Raw genomic sequence first — 17204 nt, 5'->3', positions numbered from 1 at the left:
ATACAAAATTTTAACTAAACTGTATTGGTCTAGTCAATACCTATCGATTGACCCAAAAAAAAATTAGCCAAGTCCACCCTAACGCCCATAACGCTTAAATCTGTCTACCGCCGGTAGGTGGCGCATTTCAGTCTTCCTTTGCTGCTTGCTTATCTCCATTTCCCTTTGGTCCCTTTAGCTGAGTAACGGGTATCTGATAGTCGAGGCACTCGACTATAGCATTCTTCCTTGTTTTTTATCCTTTCAGAGGCTGTTTTAATTTCAGTTCGAGATTTCTTCTGTTTTGGGTATATCTTTTTGTTTACATTTCAAACTCACGAACTTAATAAAAAAAAGTTGGACGACAATAACATATGACAGCCCAATTCCGGAAAATCCTTATGTAGGGAAACATTTTCGTGAACACATTTGAAAATTGTGCGTTAATTAGTAATTTATTGGTGCATCACAGTGTAAAAGTTACCCAGTCGGACCTTCTGTTTAAGAATATAGAACTAATGTGTGTTCTACAGGCGTTCGCTTTTGTATGCTTTAATGTAAAGGGGAATGTCATGCAGGGGGATTGGCATTCTCGAACGTGTTGTTCTGGCCGGGGATTCGTTTTGCATTGCAGCTTAGTGGCAAACAAATTCGTGAGATGACTGTGAGCCAAACACATGCCCCCTATGAAAGGGACCAAAGGACATAGAGCTGTGCACTAGGCGCCGCCAATGTTGTAGCGAAAAAATCGATTGGTAGAATTGACGGTCCCCAACCATCGAATTGTCAATTGTACCCATCAAATAGTTCATTTTGCGATTACGTGAACGAAAGGGTTACTATAAAAAATAGTTAAGTAACTATAAAAAAGGGTAGAATGGTTCCAACTTATAGATTGTAGTTAAATATCTATTTTCACAGTTATCCGACCCATAAAATATAGTTAGTAAATTATTTTTATAGATAATCTATGTTTAAAATTGACAAAGTTATTAATTATATTCACAGATACGTCACTTTAGCCTGGTTATTTATAAGCAAAATAAAAACAATGTATTTTAAAAATGCCACTTTTTAACGGTGACTTCAAGCTAGCGTGGAAGTATGTTGAAGAATTTACAGAATACATGTTTTATGGAAAGTCCCAACTTTTCAGAGTATGGCTTTGAAGTCTAGGTGTAGGAGTTGGGAATTATAAACAGCACATAGGATAAAATTAGTAAAGCTATTGTTGCATATTTTTGTGTGGAAGATTTAGGATAACTATTGTGTATGGTTAATCAACTATTTACTATTGCAATAACAATACAATGTTTGCAGGGTGTTTGGACGAGTGTTTTTGAATGACGTGGATGTGAGCAACTATGGACCTGAAAGGCTTATTAGAAGGAATTCTTTTTTTCTTTACCACATCTCTCAAACATTTAGCATGCACATGGAAATATATCATGTATAATATATAAATTCATTGGTGAGCAACATGAGACTTTTAATAGCTTTTCCTAGGAATGGAAACAGCCGAGCTCGTTAATTTAGTTTATATATATATGTATATAGATTATTTGGAATTTTAGCCTATTGTCACTCTGACCTCAGTGACCCCGTCTTAAGATAAGTAGGCCTATATAAGCAGTACCAAAGCTCTTCGTATCATTCAGTTTTGTTCTGATTCTCCAATGGTCAGCATAATGAAGTCGACCTTCTTCGTGATTTCCCTCTCGTTTTTGCTCTTAGTCGAGCTGACTTTTTGCAGTGGAGGTCCAGTGGCAGGAATTACTAAAAAAGTAACCCCTGAGGACCTCGTATCGGTGATCGATACCCTTACCCATCTGATAAGTACGAAAAATGATGAATTTGAGGATATTTTGAAGAACCTTAAGGAAAACGATAAAATCATAAGCGATAAGGATGAGGAGCTCGAGAAGAAGGATAAAATAATCAAGAACTTGGAAAATCAAATCAGAACGATTTCTGAAGAGCAATCCGAAATTACCGATCAACTTCTGACCTTAAATAGAACCGACCGATGCCCCACTGACAGCCAAAGTGGCATTTACAAAGTGATAATTCCGGGACTAAGGAACTTCGAGGCTGCCTGCAATAAGCAAGGTTGGTTGACGATCCAAAGGCGTATCGATGGATCTGTAAACTTTACACGCGACTGGGAGAGTTATAAGAACGGATTTGGAGATATACGCACAGAGTTCTTCATCGGGCTGGAAAAACTACACCTGATGACAGAACAACGACCTTTTGAACTCAACATTACACTTGTCTTCGCAAATGGAACTACAACCTATGCCCATTACGCTGATTTCAAAATCGGCGATGAGGCATCTATGTATGAGATAGTAAGTTTGGGCTCGTTTGAAGGTTCAGCCGGGGACTCTCTTTACTGGAACACGAAAAAGAGGTTCTCCACTCTTGACCGGGATAACGACCGCGTTTCCAAAAATTGCGCCCAAAAGCACGGTGGTGGCTGGTGGTTCGCCGAATGTGGATATAGGTAACCTAACTAAACATAATCTCATATGAAAAATATTTATAAAAACTAATTTTATTTCAGTTCGCTAAATGGAGTTTACAGTAAGAGTGGCATTGCTCCTGAAGGGAATGGAATTTATTGGGGTACCGCTCACGGCTTCAATTACCAGGTTTCGCTGATCGCCACTGAAATGATGATAAGGCCAAGGGTCTTTTAGTTTATAGCAATCAAAGAATAAATAAAAAATATAACGAGTGCACAGCAATTTCTAGCAGTGTTCCACATTTTTAAGGGGCCGCAACAAAACGTCAAGTCCCAGCGATCTGAATTAAAACAAGAGCAGTGGCGGCGGGGAGTTTAGGGCTTGAAAGATAAATATGAACATACAATATTTATATATTATTCCAACTTGGCCGACCATTTTCTCCGAATCCTTGTGAATTTGAAAGTGGCGCATCAAAGTCAACAGGACTCTTATGTATTCATCGAAGAATTTAAATAAGTATACCAAGTTGTAACTGAGTGGTAATTTAGTGCCACAATTTTTAGCATTAAAAAATTGGTTTGTTTCACCTGTTCAGCTCGTAAAATCTTAATCAACTGTTTTCTGTGCGGATGTGTGTTTTGGAATGATGGGGATGTGGGCAACTATGGACGTGAAAGGCTTAATAGAAAGGAAATCTCTTTAGTCCTTACCACTTATCTCAATATCATGTATAATATACACGACATAAGAATCTTGACGAAACAAAAGTTAAATATATTCATAGTTTGAACTTACTTGTTGTAAACTTTGGCATCAATGGAAAGGAAATTTAAATGCCGTTTGAATGATACAATACTTTTTTTTATCATAAATCGTACAAAAAAGCAGACTGATTTTTGAAAAATTCTTTTTGTTTGGAGAAACTTTTTGCATAAAAAAATTTAAGTTTTCATGACGAGGAAAAAAGTTTAAAAAGTAGATTTTCACACAAATTCTACCTTTTCAATAAGTACTGAATGGGTTAAAAAAAAGTATTGTATCATTCAAACGGCATTTAAATAACCTTTCCATTTATGCCTAAGTTTTCTAGAAGTAAGTTCAAACTATGAGTATATTTAACATTTGTTTCGTCAAAATACTTATGCCGACCAGTGTATATACAATTATAAAAATTCGAAATCAGCTGACTGTGTCAATGTGTTTCAAAGGAAAAAAAATATGCCTGCGAATGGCTGCACTTTCGTCGAGAAGCGCAATTTAAGACTGCACAAGTCCAGCTTGATTCATAGAAAAAGAATGGTAAGTGGATATATATATTGTATATTATTTGGTTATAACTTTCCATTTCCTTATACAGGCCTTTATTGACCCCCAGGACGCAGAGCCGATCGCGGAGCCGGAGACCGTTGGCGACTTAATGAGTCTCATAGCGGACGAGTCCTTCCCTGACCTTTTTCAATAAACAGTTATATATATTAATATTCATTATCTACTTTTGTTTTGGATTGGGGCTAATTTTGAAATCGTTAAATTTTTAAATTGTGGAAGCATAAATATATTGACGAAAGTTGAGTAGTATAACAGTAGAAGAAGTAGTAGGGACAAATCTGGCCACCGAGGGCGTTTTCTACTTTTTGCTTTGCTTTTTACATTTCAACGTAAATCCCCAAAAAGCGCACGTAAAATGTAAGTCCCCGAAATGCGCATGTAAAAAAATGTACACAAATGGCTGCTGTTAAGCAACTGTTAACCGTCTGTGCTGTTGGCTTACAGCGGTGGCAGAATTAAGACTAACATTTCGGTTGAGAAATTTAGCTGGTGTGACCATCCGCCAGCAGCTGGAAAATGTAGAAAATAATATAACGATATAAATATTTATTTGAATTGAAAAGTATCGATATATTGTATTTTTATATATTTTTCACATCCCTAGGTCACGCCGACTTCCGCTCTTTTCCGACGACGACTTGCTAAGGAAAGTTGTGTTTTTCGTACTTTTTGCCAATTCACGTTTCGTGTCAAGAACCCAAGACTTAAACATGCGTTACGTGGCTGCTTACCTTCTGGCCGTGCTCGGTGGCAAGGACTCGCCCGCCAACGGCGACCTGGAGAAGATCCTCAGCTCCGTGGGCATCGAGGTCGACGCCGAGCGCCTGACCAAGGTCATCAAGGAGCTGGCCGGCAAGAGCATCGAGGAGCTGATCAAGGAGGGTCGCGAGAAGCTCTCCTCGATGCCGGTGGGCGGCGGTGGCGCCGTCGCCGCTGCTGATGCCGCCCCCGCTGCCGCCGCCGGTGGCGACAAGAAGGAGGCCAAAAAGGAGGAGAAGAAGGAGGAGTCCGAGTCCGAGGACGACGACATGGGCTTCGCTCTCTTCGAATAAGCGGCTAGATGGGCGAATATTCTGTGCAAAACACTCGCAAGGCGGGGAAGCGGCGTCCTGGAGCACCGGCCATTATTCCACATGGCCGCGGTCTACACTCAATTGTCTAGCCATCCGTTGACCATTTCTACGTAATAAAAATCTGCAGTGTTTGCACTTTATATAAACCAAGTGGAATTGTGTTTTTGTGCCGTTAAAGCGGTTATTTTCATGGTTTTTGTGCTATTTTTCTCCCAACAGTGGATCCACGTGCTGGCTAACATTCTGCTAAAGCCATTCATGTTAGATAAACAGTGGTCGGCATCGCCAATGTTAACTTAATAGCTCTGCTTAGCAGCGTTCTGCTTATAAGCATTCGTCTGGAGATCATCCTTATTAGAAAATCGAAAAATCTGACTTGTAAGTAGACTAGTAGAGCATGAATATTCTAATTGTGATTTTTTACTACTAGCAGATGAAATACTGGCCACAAGATTGTGTGAATAAGCCATCTTACCTTATATTGTTGGGGAAAATGTTGGAAAATCAGGTGTATCAATGAATAAACATTCTAACTTCAACATCAGCTTACAAAATTAGTATTTTGCAGTTTGATATACATATAGAGTTAACTTCGATATCCACCAAATGTTGACTTTTTCGTACGGCAGTACGCCGTCGATATTTCGCTCAATATTTATGATAACTACACCCACACCCAAATTAAAGTAGATCATTGTGGATTAGGATGGACATTAAGTTTTTAAAACTGTTTATTTTAATATGATTATTGGTTGAAAGTAAACCAACAGTATAACTCTAGGCTTAACTACACCGACGAATTCTACACATAAATACACCGAGGAATGCGATCATTATAACTTATTTACATCAGATTGATTAGGCCATGCCTACAATTGTATAGAATATCAGGGGGAGCACCAGGTTGTCCACCTGGTCGGTAAAGGCCTCCACCAAAGCAGAGTTCAATGCCGCGAAAATGGTAGCGAACCATTTGGCTTGGGTCATTGGGACCAAGCCAGCCATCTCTAAGAGCCAGACGGCTAACAGGATGGACACCACAAAGGCTGCGGTGCCCTCCAAGGAGCGGGAGGATTCTAGAAAGAATAAACATTAAAATAAATGGAAGTTGGTAACATCTCTGGGAACTTGTATAAAGATTGTTATAACCAAAAGAGGTTTCAATAACTCTTCACTATTATAGGTTTCGATTTAGCAATTTTTGTATAAATTAAAAGAATAAGTTGTACAAAAATTGGTTATTAATTTGATGAGATACAATTGCTCCATCGAAACCCACATACGGTCTGTAAAATGTGCATCCGAACTTACTTCCCCACTTATTGCGCCCAAGTTTGGAGCCCACTACACTGGCTGCAGTGTCTCCTACCCCAACTGCCAGTATTCCCGAGAGCAGGGCCAACGTATCGCTTCCGGAACAGGGACACGCGGTCATCCAAATGGGCATCGAGCATCCAATGAGCAGGCAGAATGGAGTCAAAGCCAATTCCCCGGCGTCCTTTTCATCTTTGAATGAACGGAAAGCATCCGCCAGACTGTCAGCAAACGGAGGAACCTTTAGGAGGCGCAGAATTTCTAGCACCACAAAAGCAGCCAATGCCACTCCAGTGGCCAAGTACAGCAAGGCGCATTCATACACCAATCCAGGGATATAGACCAGCACTATTAGCAGATGGAAGATCTTCCGCACTCGTGTGTTGGCCTTGGAGGCGCTGCCGATTTGCCAGGCTACTGTAATGCAGGTTAACACAACCAGCAGCAGATAGAAAACCAAGATGCTGAGGCGATCGCGATCCCGAAGGAGGAACTGGATCAGGGCCAACAGAGGTAGGGGCCGCGTCACGGGCATACAGGTGACAGCCAACAGGAGCTGCAGCATCCACAGGTAGAAGCGGTATGGTTTTCTCAGGGATGGAAACAAGACGAGAGCCAGGCAGAACACCAGCAGCCAAAATAGAGCGTTCTGAGGATGATAATAAAATTGATTAGTGCACATTCGTATCATGTAATTGAAAGCAATATAAATGAATTCCATTGTTCTGTAAGTAAAAGCTTACGCGGGAAGAATTTTGAAAACGTTTTGATAGGAAGATTAAAAAAGTAAATTAGTTCATTGGAAAAAGCCCAAATTTCGAATAAAATCTGAAATATCAGAACTCTTCTATACCCACCACCATAATCATGTTGAGGATCTCAAATTCATCAGTTGGCCAGGAACCGCCGCACAAAAACCCGCCGAGTTGGTGAATGGCACTCGTAGCGAAGAGTACCAGTCCCTGGACGAAAACAGAGGCCTCTCCATAGGTGAAGGATCCCTTAAAGCCTCGCATAGTGTAAATATAGATTTGCTGATACGAGGAGGTCATCAGGAATCCCACGATTACGGCGAAGGTGATGGAGGTGTCCACCAGGAGATAGAAGGCCAAACTGGTGACTACTCCAGGCAGCAGGCTCACCAGACACTTAACCAAAATACCTGTCTTAACGAAGGCATAGATGAAGAAGCAGAGGGTTTCCAGGGCCATGCCGCCAGCGGACACGGTGAGGATCCACTGCATCCTGGCCTGATCCCTGCATTTCGGCGGATCATGCAACAGGCGGACGCCCAAGGCCAGCGGCAGCAGTAGACATAACCAGCCGCCGGGTCCGGCATTGGGTCTTGAAAAGGGTCAGATAAGATTTACGAGCCATACAGATAAGGCGGAACTTTGGACTCTCCTTTCAACATTACTCACCTGGGCGCCATGGCTTTCAGACTGAAAACATCCGGACGCCTGGTGCTCCGTCGCTTATGGTGCACTCCTCCCAGTCCACTTGATTGACTGTCCGTGGAGAACCCCGATTCCGAGTGCTCACTATCCGTTTCTGGGCTCCGCATCATCAGGTGGCTCAGAACATGACTTCTGCCAAATCTGAAAGTGTTCTGTGTATCCGCAAATGGGTCAAGGTGGGGAGAAATCCCCACGCTTTTCCTGCGCACTTCGGGAAATGAATGGTGTTTTGGATGCACTGGACCAGCTGGTCGTGGGGAACTGTTGATTCGGGTTTGAAATGCACTACCGGATTTGGTGGGATCTTAAGGTGAGGTCTCACTAAACGCTGGGACGGGTGTGACCAGGTTAAACGGGGGATAAATATGCTGTTTGGCGGAAAATTTAAACTGGATTTTGAGTTACATATGTAATTTATTATTTTTTTAAATAGCGAAACAGTTTTTATAATATTTCCGTGCTCCAAAGATAATTATAATATATTTTGGAATAACAACAATAGAACAGCTCGATTTCCTATAGCCCTCCATAGCTCAGTTAAAACCCAATGTCGTAATTTCTTGTATTTATATTGTAAAACCAAACCTCATACAAATTGCATTTAGCATTAATAACATTAAGAAAATGTTGAACTACTAGGGGGAATATTTCTCGGCGCCTTAAAGCAGTCCAAACAGGTAATAGAGAACAGGTAGGACAAGAGCCGCCTTAGCTGTCGAAATTCCGGTAATGCAAACAATCAGCTTGAAGACTCCATACCAAAATGAGAGCTGCAGGGCAACGTGAAGACCCAGGAGACTAGAAAGGAAAGTATGTTAACATTTGATTGAAATTTAGTGCTTGTTACTTACATTTTGTCTTTGCGACGAGCCTTTTCCAGGTTCTTGGGCGGCTCCTTGCTAAGATACTGGCGTACTCCAAGGATCGTGTTGGCGAAGTATTCATCCCACGTCAGCTCGCCGATGTCAATGAAGAACTTCTTCTTGTCCACCAGATTCAAAGTCTTGGAAAGGGCCAGTAGACGCGTGCTGTCGAAGTGCCACTCTGTGAAGATGAACTTTTCCAGAGTATTCAGTGAGTTCCAAACGTTTTTGTGCAGGCGAACCAATCTGAAAATATATTTATTTTTTTATATTTTTAGAAACTTTGGTGAGATTCCTTAGAAAAGTCTACAAATTTACTATATTTTATTTTAGTAGGTATGTTTAGAAACAAACTTTACTAATACCAATCCTTTTCTTAAATAAATCATATCATACTTAGTCAAAATTACTTCGTTAAGGTTTTCAGCATGTTACTAGGGCAACATTTTACAAATCAAAATTTAAAGCTATGCCAAGAAAATCCATTTTATCAATTTAGAAACCCTAAATAATCACAGCTTATTAATTCTGTAAATCAGACGTAGCCCAATAGAGGTTTAAATATTTCCGTATACTCACATTGGCCTGCCGCCTCCAATCTTGGTGACCAGATCCAGAATAACAGCGGGAATGAAGTGGAACAGAATGGCGCTCAGCCGGAAGACCCAGAGGCTCTTGACCAGTCGCAGGTTGGGATACCAGACGGCGCTGTTCAACGGATACTCGTGCAGGTAGCTGTTGATCTTGTCCGCCATCAGTTCAAACCGGAAGGGCTTGTATGTGCTGGAGGTTAAATGGAAGATTTGCAGCTCGCTTGGGCGACCTCCGTTTTTCGCCTGCAGCGAGTTCACATAGTAGCCGGTTGTTATTATTCCGTTGACCACCACATCGATGGGGATGTAGTCCATAATAATGTTGGGATCCAAGGGAAGACGACGCAGAACGCCCTTGGAGGCACCCATGAAGAAGCCCTGGGGCCCGTTCTTCGAAATGGTCCATCCAGGAAGAGGTTCCTTCCAGGCAGCAGTGACTTAAGAATGACAAAAGGATGTTTTATTTTATACAGAATGGTTAAACCTTTATCAAATACTCACTCATGCTGGGACGGACGATGCCGCAGGGGAACTTGCTGGCCACATTGGCCACCTCGTGCTCCGCCAGGTGCTTGGTGAAGGTGTAGGTATTGGGGTGATCCTTGAGGAGTCTGAAGGAAAATCAATTATTGTTTACAAAATCCCTTTTAATTAACGAAGATAACTCACTTTGGTTCCAGTTCCTTGAGAGCCTCATCGTTGAGAGTCTCTGACAGCTGGATGATCTTCTCGGGATCTTCGGGCGAGGGGTATAGCTTCTCCTCGACCTTGGTGAGATAGGCATTTACGTATGCGCTGGATACGTGGACCAAAGCATCCAAATTCTTTAACTGTTGGCACAGCTCCACGACACGCCTTGTGCCCCGCAGATTGATGTTGGTGGTCTCCTTCAGGGATTGGAAGAAGTCCAAAGTGGCAGCCGAGTGGAAGACCACATTCACATTGTCAATCAGGATCTGACGATCCTCGGGCGAGATTCCCAGATTCTCCAGGCCCACATCGCCCTCGATGGGAACTATCTTGGAGAGACGCGGCTCCAACTGCAGCTCCTTGAACTTGTCGAACACGGAGTTCTTCTTCAGCTCCTCCAGTCGCTCCTTGACGTTCTTGCCCTTCTTGGCCCGCATCAGCAGGTACAGTGTGCCCACGTTGGGAACGTCCCGTAGGAGTTTCTCCACAATGGTGACGCCCACGAAGCCAGTGGCTCCTGTGATGAACACATTGCGACCCGCATAGAAGTCTGTGATGGGCGAGCTGAAATATTGAGAGTTTTCCAATGAGTTGAGCGCCTTTTATTGTGTTTATATAACTAATACGACTATATTTACAGCCGTCATAAAAGATGAACCGAACTTTCTCTCATCGCCCATTCAAATGCGGCGCTTACGACACTCGTTCACCCATAAAAACCTTCGAGGGAGGGCATCTCCACTGCTTGTCTGGCTGAAAACCAGTTTTAAGTCGTGGGTTCCGAGTTCTAAGTGCCCATTGTATATCCTCTAATATTGATATAACTAATGATTGGTTAGCAGGTGTTGACTGACGGGTCAATGCTGAATTTAAAAATCATCTTGTGGGTGTCTCTAGTTTCTTGGTACTTTGGAATAGGCTCTCGACTGGAAACTAGTCGCTCGACCAAGCAAACTGACAGATAATATGGTTTGATATGGGCTTCGTTTTTAGAAGATTGTCTCGCAGTGTCTTTTGATCGATTACTATCGGATTTAAGATACCTGAAAGCAACTCTTAGACTAGCTAATCTTACATTTTAAAGCTTTAGCATGCCGTTTCCTAAAAATATAAAAATATTTTAAAATTCTTCAAAGCTCTGGAGTATTTCATTTAAGCTCTTTCAGTTTGGGAAACCCCATATTTATTTTACTAGCAGATAATTTCCCAACAGTTTGGATCGAATTACCAAACATATTGGGGTTCCAACAAACACGCAACGTGATCATTCAATTAGCCAAGTCTGGCGCATTTCTCTTTTAATGACCTCCATCACAGTTCGCCGTCTCCAGTTTTCGTTATGCCAAATGATTTTATAATAACGATCACTGAGGATGATTTCTGTGATTTTTGCACCCCCCTCTAACGATGCGTGATATAATTTCGCATAACAAATGTCATTTGCATGCCAGCGAATGTGTTGCATTTAACTTTCATAATATGAATATGCAAAATACGAATGCAAATTTTCTTTTGAGCAATTAAAGGAGGCCCTCGAGATTGCAGACCCATAGCAAATAAACGAATAAACGCAGTTGAAGCCTTTGCAGGTGCTCATATTTACACACACGAAAAGGCAAGTCATCGTTTTGGCCAGGCTCACAGCTCAACAGCTCGTTGGTTAGCCAAGTGGAGCTTTCACTTTGTGGACTGGAGATTTGGGGGAGAAGAAAGGCGAAAACGGAAGGGACGGGTGACCCAATCAAGACAAATGGCTAATAACTCATCGAGCAGATTTGCTTAATAAAAAGCGTTTGGTTTTCAGGTTTCCGTATTACTCCATTCTTTGGTCAACTGTTTCGCTGTTGCAAAATAACTTTCTTATCACCTTAAATCAACTTCTGAGATTAGATTTTACTGTTGGCTAGTTTGGGCCTTATCTGGGATAATTAAGTGGGCCGATTTATGGTGGCAGTGCTACTTGAAATTTGTTTCAAATTAGTTTTTGGTTTGTCCAAGAACTAGCATTACCATCAAAATGTATCGTACCTAAGATATAGGAAATAAAGTATAAGGTAATATTTTTCTAAAATCCGACTTAGTGCACTCAATGCCTTGCATAATTCAATATCATTTTCAACAGTTTACCGCATTCCTTTACGACTGGCGTTAAGAACTCCCATGTCATTAGCTTGCACATAAACTTAACTGCTTGCCCACCTCGGCAATTAAGCCACCACTCGACTTTAAGTAACTGACCCTACCAACTGCAATCAACCTTGTGGTGGCCCATAAATCTCTTAGCAAATTATGATTAATGATCGTCCCGAAAATGTTTAGCCTCATATAAGGATGTGATGTATACAATATGTAATGATCTGATTCCCGTCGGTTTCTTTTGATTAAATAACCTGTAATTTTCCGCTTGATTTCCTGCTTACCAACCATATTCCATTGACGTCAGGTTGCTTAAAGAGGGACTTTCGATCTTTGGAGAGGGCTATCAAGCAGGTCAAAGCGTCAGTGTGAAAACTGGAATGCCTAGCCTTATTTGCATCTCTTTCTAGCTTTTCTATCAATGCACTAACACCTTACACAGGTAAATCAAAAGTTTCCATTGTTTTCAAATGCAGGTAACTCACAGGTGATAGGTTCTCATTGGGGAAAGTGTCCGTTCAAATGACCCACTGCCAGTTCGTAATTAAGTAGAATTAGTCGCCAACGCAAGTGCTAATTATAATAGTATGACCTCAATAACATGAACTATAGTCTGCATATTATTCTTTGAAAGCATTTTTTAATGCTGGAACTAGCTTAATGGATTGGGGTAATTCGTTGTCTAAAATGTTGTCCTATTGAATTTTGAACTAGATGATGATTAAATTTAAAATGGAATGGGTTCGTAGCCCAGTTACTGAAAAATTGTATAATAGTTAGGTTTTTAAGTGAGTGATCTGTGAAATTTGATAGTTGTTTTTAATATACTGGTCACATGCCAAGTTAAATTAAGGTATCTTTGTAATGACGGTTTTAAATTAGCCTACGAAGGTACTGTTTACTTTAGGAATTTAAAGCATTTCGAACTTTGCACTGTCTTTCTAACCTCACAAAAAGCGCTCGGAAGCGGGAAAAGAGAAAAAACAGGCCGAAAGTTGTCAAACATGCTACCAAAATTAAGTCCCACAGAAAATCACCAGAAACCGTTGTTTAGAGCCAAATTGAGTAAGACTTACCTGGCCATGGTTTCTCAGCAGGTGTGGTAATTGCCAATAATAATGCCAGTTGCAGTCTATCCGTTCGTGCCGATTATTTATTTAAGACTAAAACTCGGCTTAGAACGACCAAATTTCTCTTTTCCACGTATCGCTCTTGCTTTATCGCCTCCTCTTCTTATTAATTCCTTCTTTCTATCTTTTACTCCACTGTTTTTATTGTTGTTGCGATGCGACTGTAAACAAATTACAAACACCAGTGCAACTGCACATGTGTGTGCTCCGATGCGTGCGAGTGTGAGTGCGGCAGCTAAATGGGCGAGTTTATCTGTATCTGCGATCCTCCGGTTTTTGAACGTTAGCCGGCAACAGTAAAACTTCAACTGAATCTTTATGCCGTCAATGGCCACAGAAATGTGCTCGGCCACAAGATCGTCGACTACGATCGTAAACCAGTTACCAGTGGCGTCCCAGTAAAGGGGTCTCTCCCATAATTTATCGACACTCACTGAATTATCTCAACGAAGAGATACAGAAAGAGAGACCCCTATAGATACATTTTTCACTTTTTGCTATAGATACTTTCTCATTATCTATGTATGTGGTCTAATTTCTCTCCTCTCCTTAAAAATTTGGCTTGCCAGCGCTCGTTGCGGAAGAGTGTGGAACTAATATTATAAACTCCAGATTACTTTTATTTTAAAATGTAGGTTCCACATTTTTCCGCCAGAGGTAATGGCAGAACAGAAATGCCAGAATTTACATGTCTCATATGTAGATAGCAAGTATAGTCAAGTTCAAAATATAGTGCTAAAAAGTATGCTACACAACATTTTTACTGGAATTCAAATTTCACAAAGGCAATTCAGCCAAAGCACACTGGGCCATAAAGTAAATTTTTTGGACAAAAATCTATAATTTCTTTCCTGGGATAGTTAGGAGGATGCAGTTTCTTGCTTTTTTCTCTTAAAAGATTGAACTTTTCAACGAACTAAGAGAAACAATTTATTGGATGGTATAGATTATTGCATGGTATAGATAATCTAAGCCAAAATCGGAAAATTTTACGTACTTTTCGGTTTTTTATTTTAAAAAAAAATAGCTAGAAGACGCACTCAATCCATTTTCATACACGATTAAGTATGAGAGAAAACAAATAAAAAAAAATTAACACCACTATAAAATATTATGTCGTTTAAGATTTATGAACCGTTACTTTCGGAGGCTCCCACCTCAACGTTTATTAATTAATCGACCTTACAAATATTCTATTTTTTTTCTTGTTATCTCTTTAGATTCTTATAATCAAATTATTAAAAAAATGTTTGTATAATATTGTTTTCAATTTGTTTAATGTTAATTTGACATAATCTGAAGTCATCACAAAAGAATGCCACATTTATATATGTATAATTTATTTTAGTTCTCATCCGAAAGAAGTACAAGAAATTCAGCATACCTTTAGACATACTTAAGTCCTCCCTTATGAAAATTTTTTAGAGACTAGCCAAAAAAGTTTATATTTCTCTTTTCGAAATATCGATTGTTTGGTTTCAGAAATAAAAGAAGAATGAAAAAAGAAGATTTTAGATGTGAGGCAAACTAAAATCAAATATTGGCGCGCAAAACGTACATTAAACCTGAAGAAAAAAAATTACGGCATACTTTTTGGCATTCTTAGTAAAGCTCAACAAAATGGTTCGACTTCATATTAAGCCTTCAATTAAAACTAAAATTACTGAAAACTAAGAAAAAACCGCATCGAGTCGGCGATGAGCGATTTTAGTAAATTAATCAAAGAATTTATTTTTGATGTAATGACTCCATTTTGGGGATGGCACTCAAAAGCACTCGAAAAGCAAAGTACTTATTTGCTAAAAAAAAGCAGTACAAATATTTAATGAATTTTTTACTTTACGGTAAAAGAAAACTACTTGCCCGAATTCTTTGAAACTTTGGCATAAATTAGTTTAATGTATTATAATTTAATTAATAATTTTCTTTAAAAAAAAAACGTATTTTTGGCCAAAAATTGGATCGGCTGGCCGCAAAGGAATACAATTAAAAATGTCTGTGTCGCCTTCAGCTTTGATGCTTAGTCACAAAGTACAAAGTGATTAAATCTGAGTCAGTCAGCTTAAAAAAATGACAGATCATCCAAATAAAAGGGGGAAAAATGATATCTAAAATTAAACAATTAAACAAAAGCTTAAGATAGTACGAGGGAGAATGAGAAATGCAAACAGAAATGCGAATTTTACTACTTATCCAAAATAATGAAGCACATATATTATTATTTAAATGTTTTTATATTTTGGAATCTGGCTTACAAAGGCTTTTGAGCAGACTTGTGTTAGCAGTACGTTGAATATTTCCAGTCAAAACAAAATTGTAACCAAAATTTATAAGGAAAGGGAGTTCAGATTTGTGAATCGGTGAATCGGTACTTCAAAGACACAAAATGGTTTTAAAATGGAGCTTATAAAATTTCACATTCATTAAACAAATCGTAAAGTGCCGTGCTACAATCAATAACAAGTTTCGCGATCGGCTTCTTAGTTACAGGCATTTTAAAGCTATTAAAATCCTACATATGTAAAATTTTATAAAATAATTGTCAATTACAATTATAGTGTCAAGAATAGCGTTATCTTGTTTATCCTAGAAAATTGTATGTAGGTTTTTGAAAGCTTGAAAAATGTCTGTAACTAAGAAGCAGATCGCGAAACTTGTGATTGATTTAATATTTTATATTTAAATTAATAAAATACAAACTTCTTCGACTTGTCATTCGGGTGAGGCAGACATTGGCTTTATGGGCACTGGAAGAATGTGCATGTCAAATTTAAAATTTTATACCCGCATATACTGAGTAAGGCCATCGACTAAAGCGTTTTCTCTTAATTGGATTCGAAAAAGTGGGCGCCATATCAACTGCTTATATGTTTTGGCGTAGCACTCTGGAATTATTTTTAATATAATTATAGTTATATTTTTATTTTTTGGTGTAACTGAGCTATCAACTTAGCTTCTTTACAAAAATTCCGTCTCAAATCTGTTCAGCGCGTTATCGTTCTCTCTTGATTTTCTGTGCGGTGACTAAGGACGATGTGCTGTCGAGCTCGGATATAAAAGGGCTAGTCCTCGGAATTGGCTTCAGTTCCAAAATACGAATCATAATGAAGTTACTGGTAAGTAAATTAGTCCGTTAAAAAGTGTCACTAACATAACGGATTTACCCTTTAGATAGTTTTTGTTGCTTTGTTTGTCGTTATTATGGTCCTTCCCCAAGACGCGCTTTGTGGACATCATCATTATTATTATTGCTGTAGAAGCGTTGCTGATGGCAGGCAAAAGGAGTGCTTCTGGTGGCGACCTGGCCACCGCCATCGCCATCACCACCACCATCTGCATCATCACCATCGTCATCACCACGGAAGATTTAGGAGTACGAATATTCTTAGTTTAAAAGGACGCGTTCATGTTCATTGTTTGAAAAACAAGAACGAAAGCCATATTCGAATGCCGCGATTATGAAATACTTACTCCCACAACCAATTTTTAAGGAAATATAACTTCGATTAGGGGAAGAAACATAGATGTTTAAATTTATATCTACTTTACATTTCTACCTTTTACATACTTATCAACGAATGCTACACCCTTTTACTAGTAACGGGTATCCAAATTCACGATAGATGGAAACGAACAATATTATTAAAATTTTTGACAATTATAATTGTAGTAATTTTTAGTTATTTACAAAAACAATGTTGATAGGTTGGTGGGTATTCAGTTCTGAAACGTTCTACTACATTTGTTGATGGGTTTTTTACCTTTTTTGAATAACTATTTACCCGTTTTTTGAATAACTATTTTAAAACAGAACTTTTTCGTCGCTTCGAAAAATTGTCAACGTTTCAACTTTCAAATAAGCGATAAGAACCCGTCTATTGATCGGGGAGTGAGTCGTATTCCAGAGTGACTCAGCAATTTGTTGCAAACAATTTCAGTTGGCACTAGCCGTGCTACGACACTTATACAACTTCATTTTTCCAAAATCAACCTAAAAACGATGTTTGGAATTTACTGTTTTTGAAGACGAATTGCCTTAAAAACAATTGCCTTAAAACATTTACAGAAATAACATATTAAAGAACAAGAGAAAACGCTATAGTCAACGCCCACGATAACGCCCACAAACCGCCCACAAACTTCAAAAAATCGTAAATATGAACGCGGAT

At 39.5% G+C, this 17204-nt stretch overlaps 4 protein-coding genes across 4 annotated transcripts; 2 read left to right on the top strand and 2 right to left on the bottom strand.

Annotated features, from left to right (window-relative positions):
- Positions 1–1667: 1667 nt before the first annotated feature.
- LOC119549504 (ficolin-1-like) lies at positions 1668–2489 on the top strand. Its single transcript, XM_037857615.1, has one exon. The coding sequence runs from the start codon at positions 1668–1670 to the stop codon at positions 2487–2489; it is 822 nt and encodes a 273-aa protein (XP_037713543.1).
- Positions 2490–4388: 1899 nt separating this feature from the next.
- On the top strand, positions 4389–5002 carry LOC119549755 (60S acidic ribosomal protein P2). The gene has a single exon (XM_037857998.1). It carries the CDS (start codon positions 4490–4492, stop codon positions 4829–4831), a length of 342 nt encoding a protein of 113 aa, XP_037713926.1. The 5' UTR covers positions 4389–4489; the 3' UTR covers positions 4832–5002.
- Positions 5003–5553: 551 nt separating this feature from the next.
- On the bottom strand, positions 5554–7866 carry LOC119549754 (dolichol kinase). The gene is made up of 4 exons (XM_037857997.1): positions 7588–7866; positions 7024–7510; positions 6164–6815; positions 5554–5928 (listed from the first exon to the last, which is right to left on the bottom strand). Exons 1-4 carry the CDS (start codon positions 7731–7733, stop codon positions 5711–5713), a joined length of 1503 nt encoding a protein of 500 aa, XP_037713925.1. The 5' UTR covers positions 7734–7866; the 3' UTR covers positions 5554–5710.
- A 310-nt stretch (positions 7867–8176) lies between these two features.
- Positions 8177–13338, bottom strand: LOC119549753 (putative fatty acyl-CoA reductase CG8306). Its single transcript, XM_037857996.1, has 6 exons — positions 12982–13338; positions 9749–10333; positions 9581–9690; positions 9066–9516; positions 8475–8732; positions 8177–8421 (listed from the first exon to the last, which is right to left on the bottom strand). Exons 1-6 carry the CDS (start codon positions 12987–12989, stop codon positions 8283–8285), a joined length of 1551 nt encoding a protein of 516 aa, XP_037713924.1. The 5' UTR covers positions 12990–13338; the 3' UTR covers positions 8177–8282.
- Positions 13339–17204: the final 3866 nt, after the last annotated feature.

Source organism: Drosophila subpulchrella, chromosome 2R (genome assembly GCF_014743375.2).
Source record: "Drosophila subpulchrella strain 33 F10 #4 breed RU33 chromosome 2R, RU_Dsub_v1.1 Primary Assembly, whole genome shotgun sequence".
Classification (NCBI taxonomy): Eukaryota; Metazoa; Arthropoda; class Insecta; order Diptera; family Drosophilidae; genus Drosophila; species Drosophila subpulchrella.
This window is presented reverse-complemented; position numbering and strand designations above follow the sequence as displayed.

Bases quoted from the DNA above. Each gene is read 5' to 3' on its own strand.
- LOC119549753 (XM_037857996.1), bottom strand. The intron at 9,691-9,748 runs GTGAGTTATCTT...ATTTTCCTTCAG, and splicing joins CTCAAGGAACTGGAACCAAA to ACTCCTCAAGGATCACCCCA. The intron at 8,422-8,474 runs GTAAGTAACAAG...TTTCCTTTCTAG, and splicing joins GCTCGTCGCAAAGACAAAAT to TCTCCTGGGTCTTCACGTTG.
- LOC119549754 (XM_037857997.1), bottom strand. From the start codon at position 7,733: ATGATGCGGAGCCCAGAAACGGATAGTGAGCACTCGGAATCGGGGTTC. The intron at 7,511-7,587 runs GTGAGTAATGTT...ACCCTTTTCAAG, and splicing joins CTGAAAGCCATGGCGCCCAG to ACCCAATGCCGGACCCGGCG. The intron at 5,929-6,163 runs GTAAGTTCGGAT...TATTCTTTCTAG, and splicing joins TGGGCGCAATAAGTGGGGAA to AATCCTCCCGCTCCTTGGAG.
- LOC119549504 (XM_037857615.1), top strand. From the start codon at position 1,668: ATGAAGTCGACCTTCTTCGTGATTTCCCTCTCGTTTTTGCTCTTAGTC.
- LOC119549755 (XM_037857998.1), top strand. From the start codon at position 4,490: ATGCGTTACGTGGCTGCTTACCTTCTGGCCGTGCTCGGTGGCAAGGAC.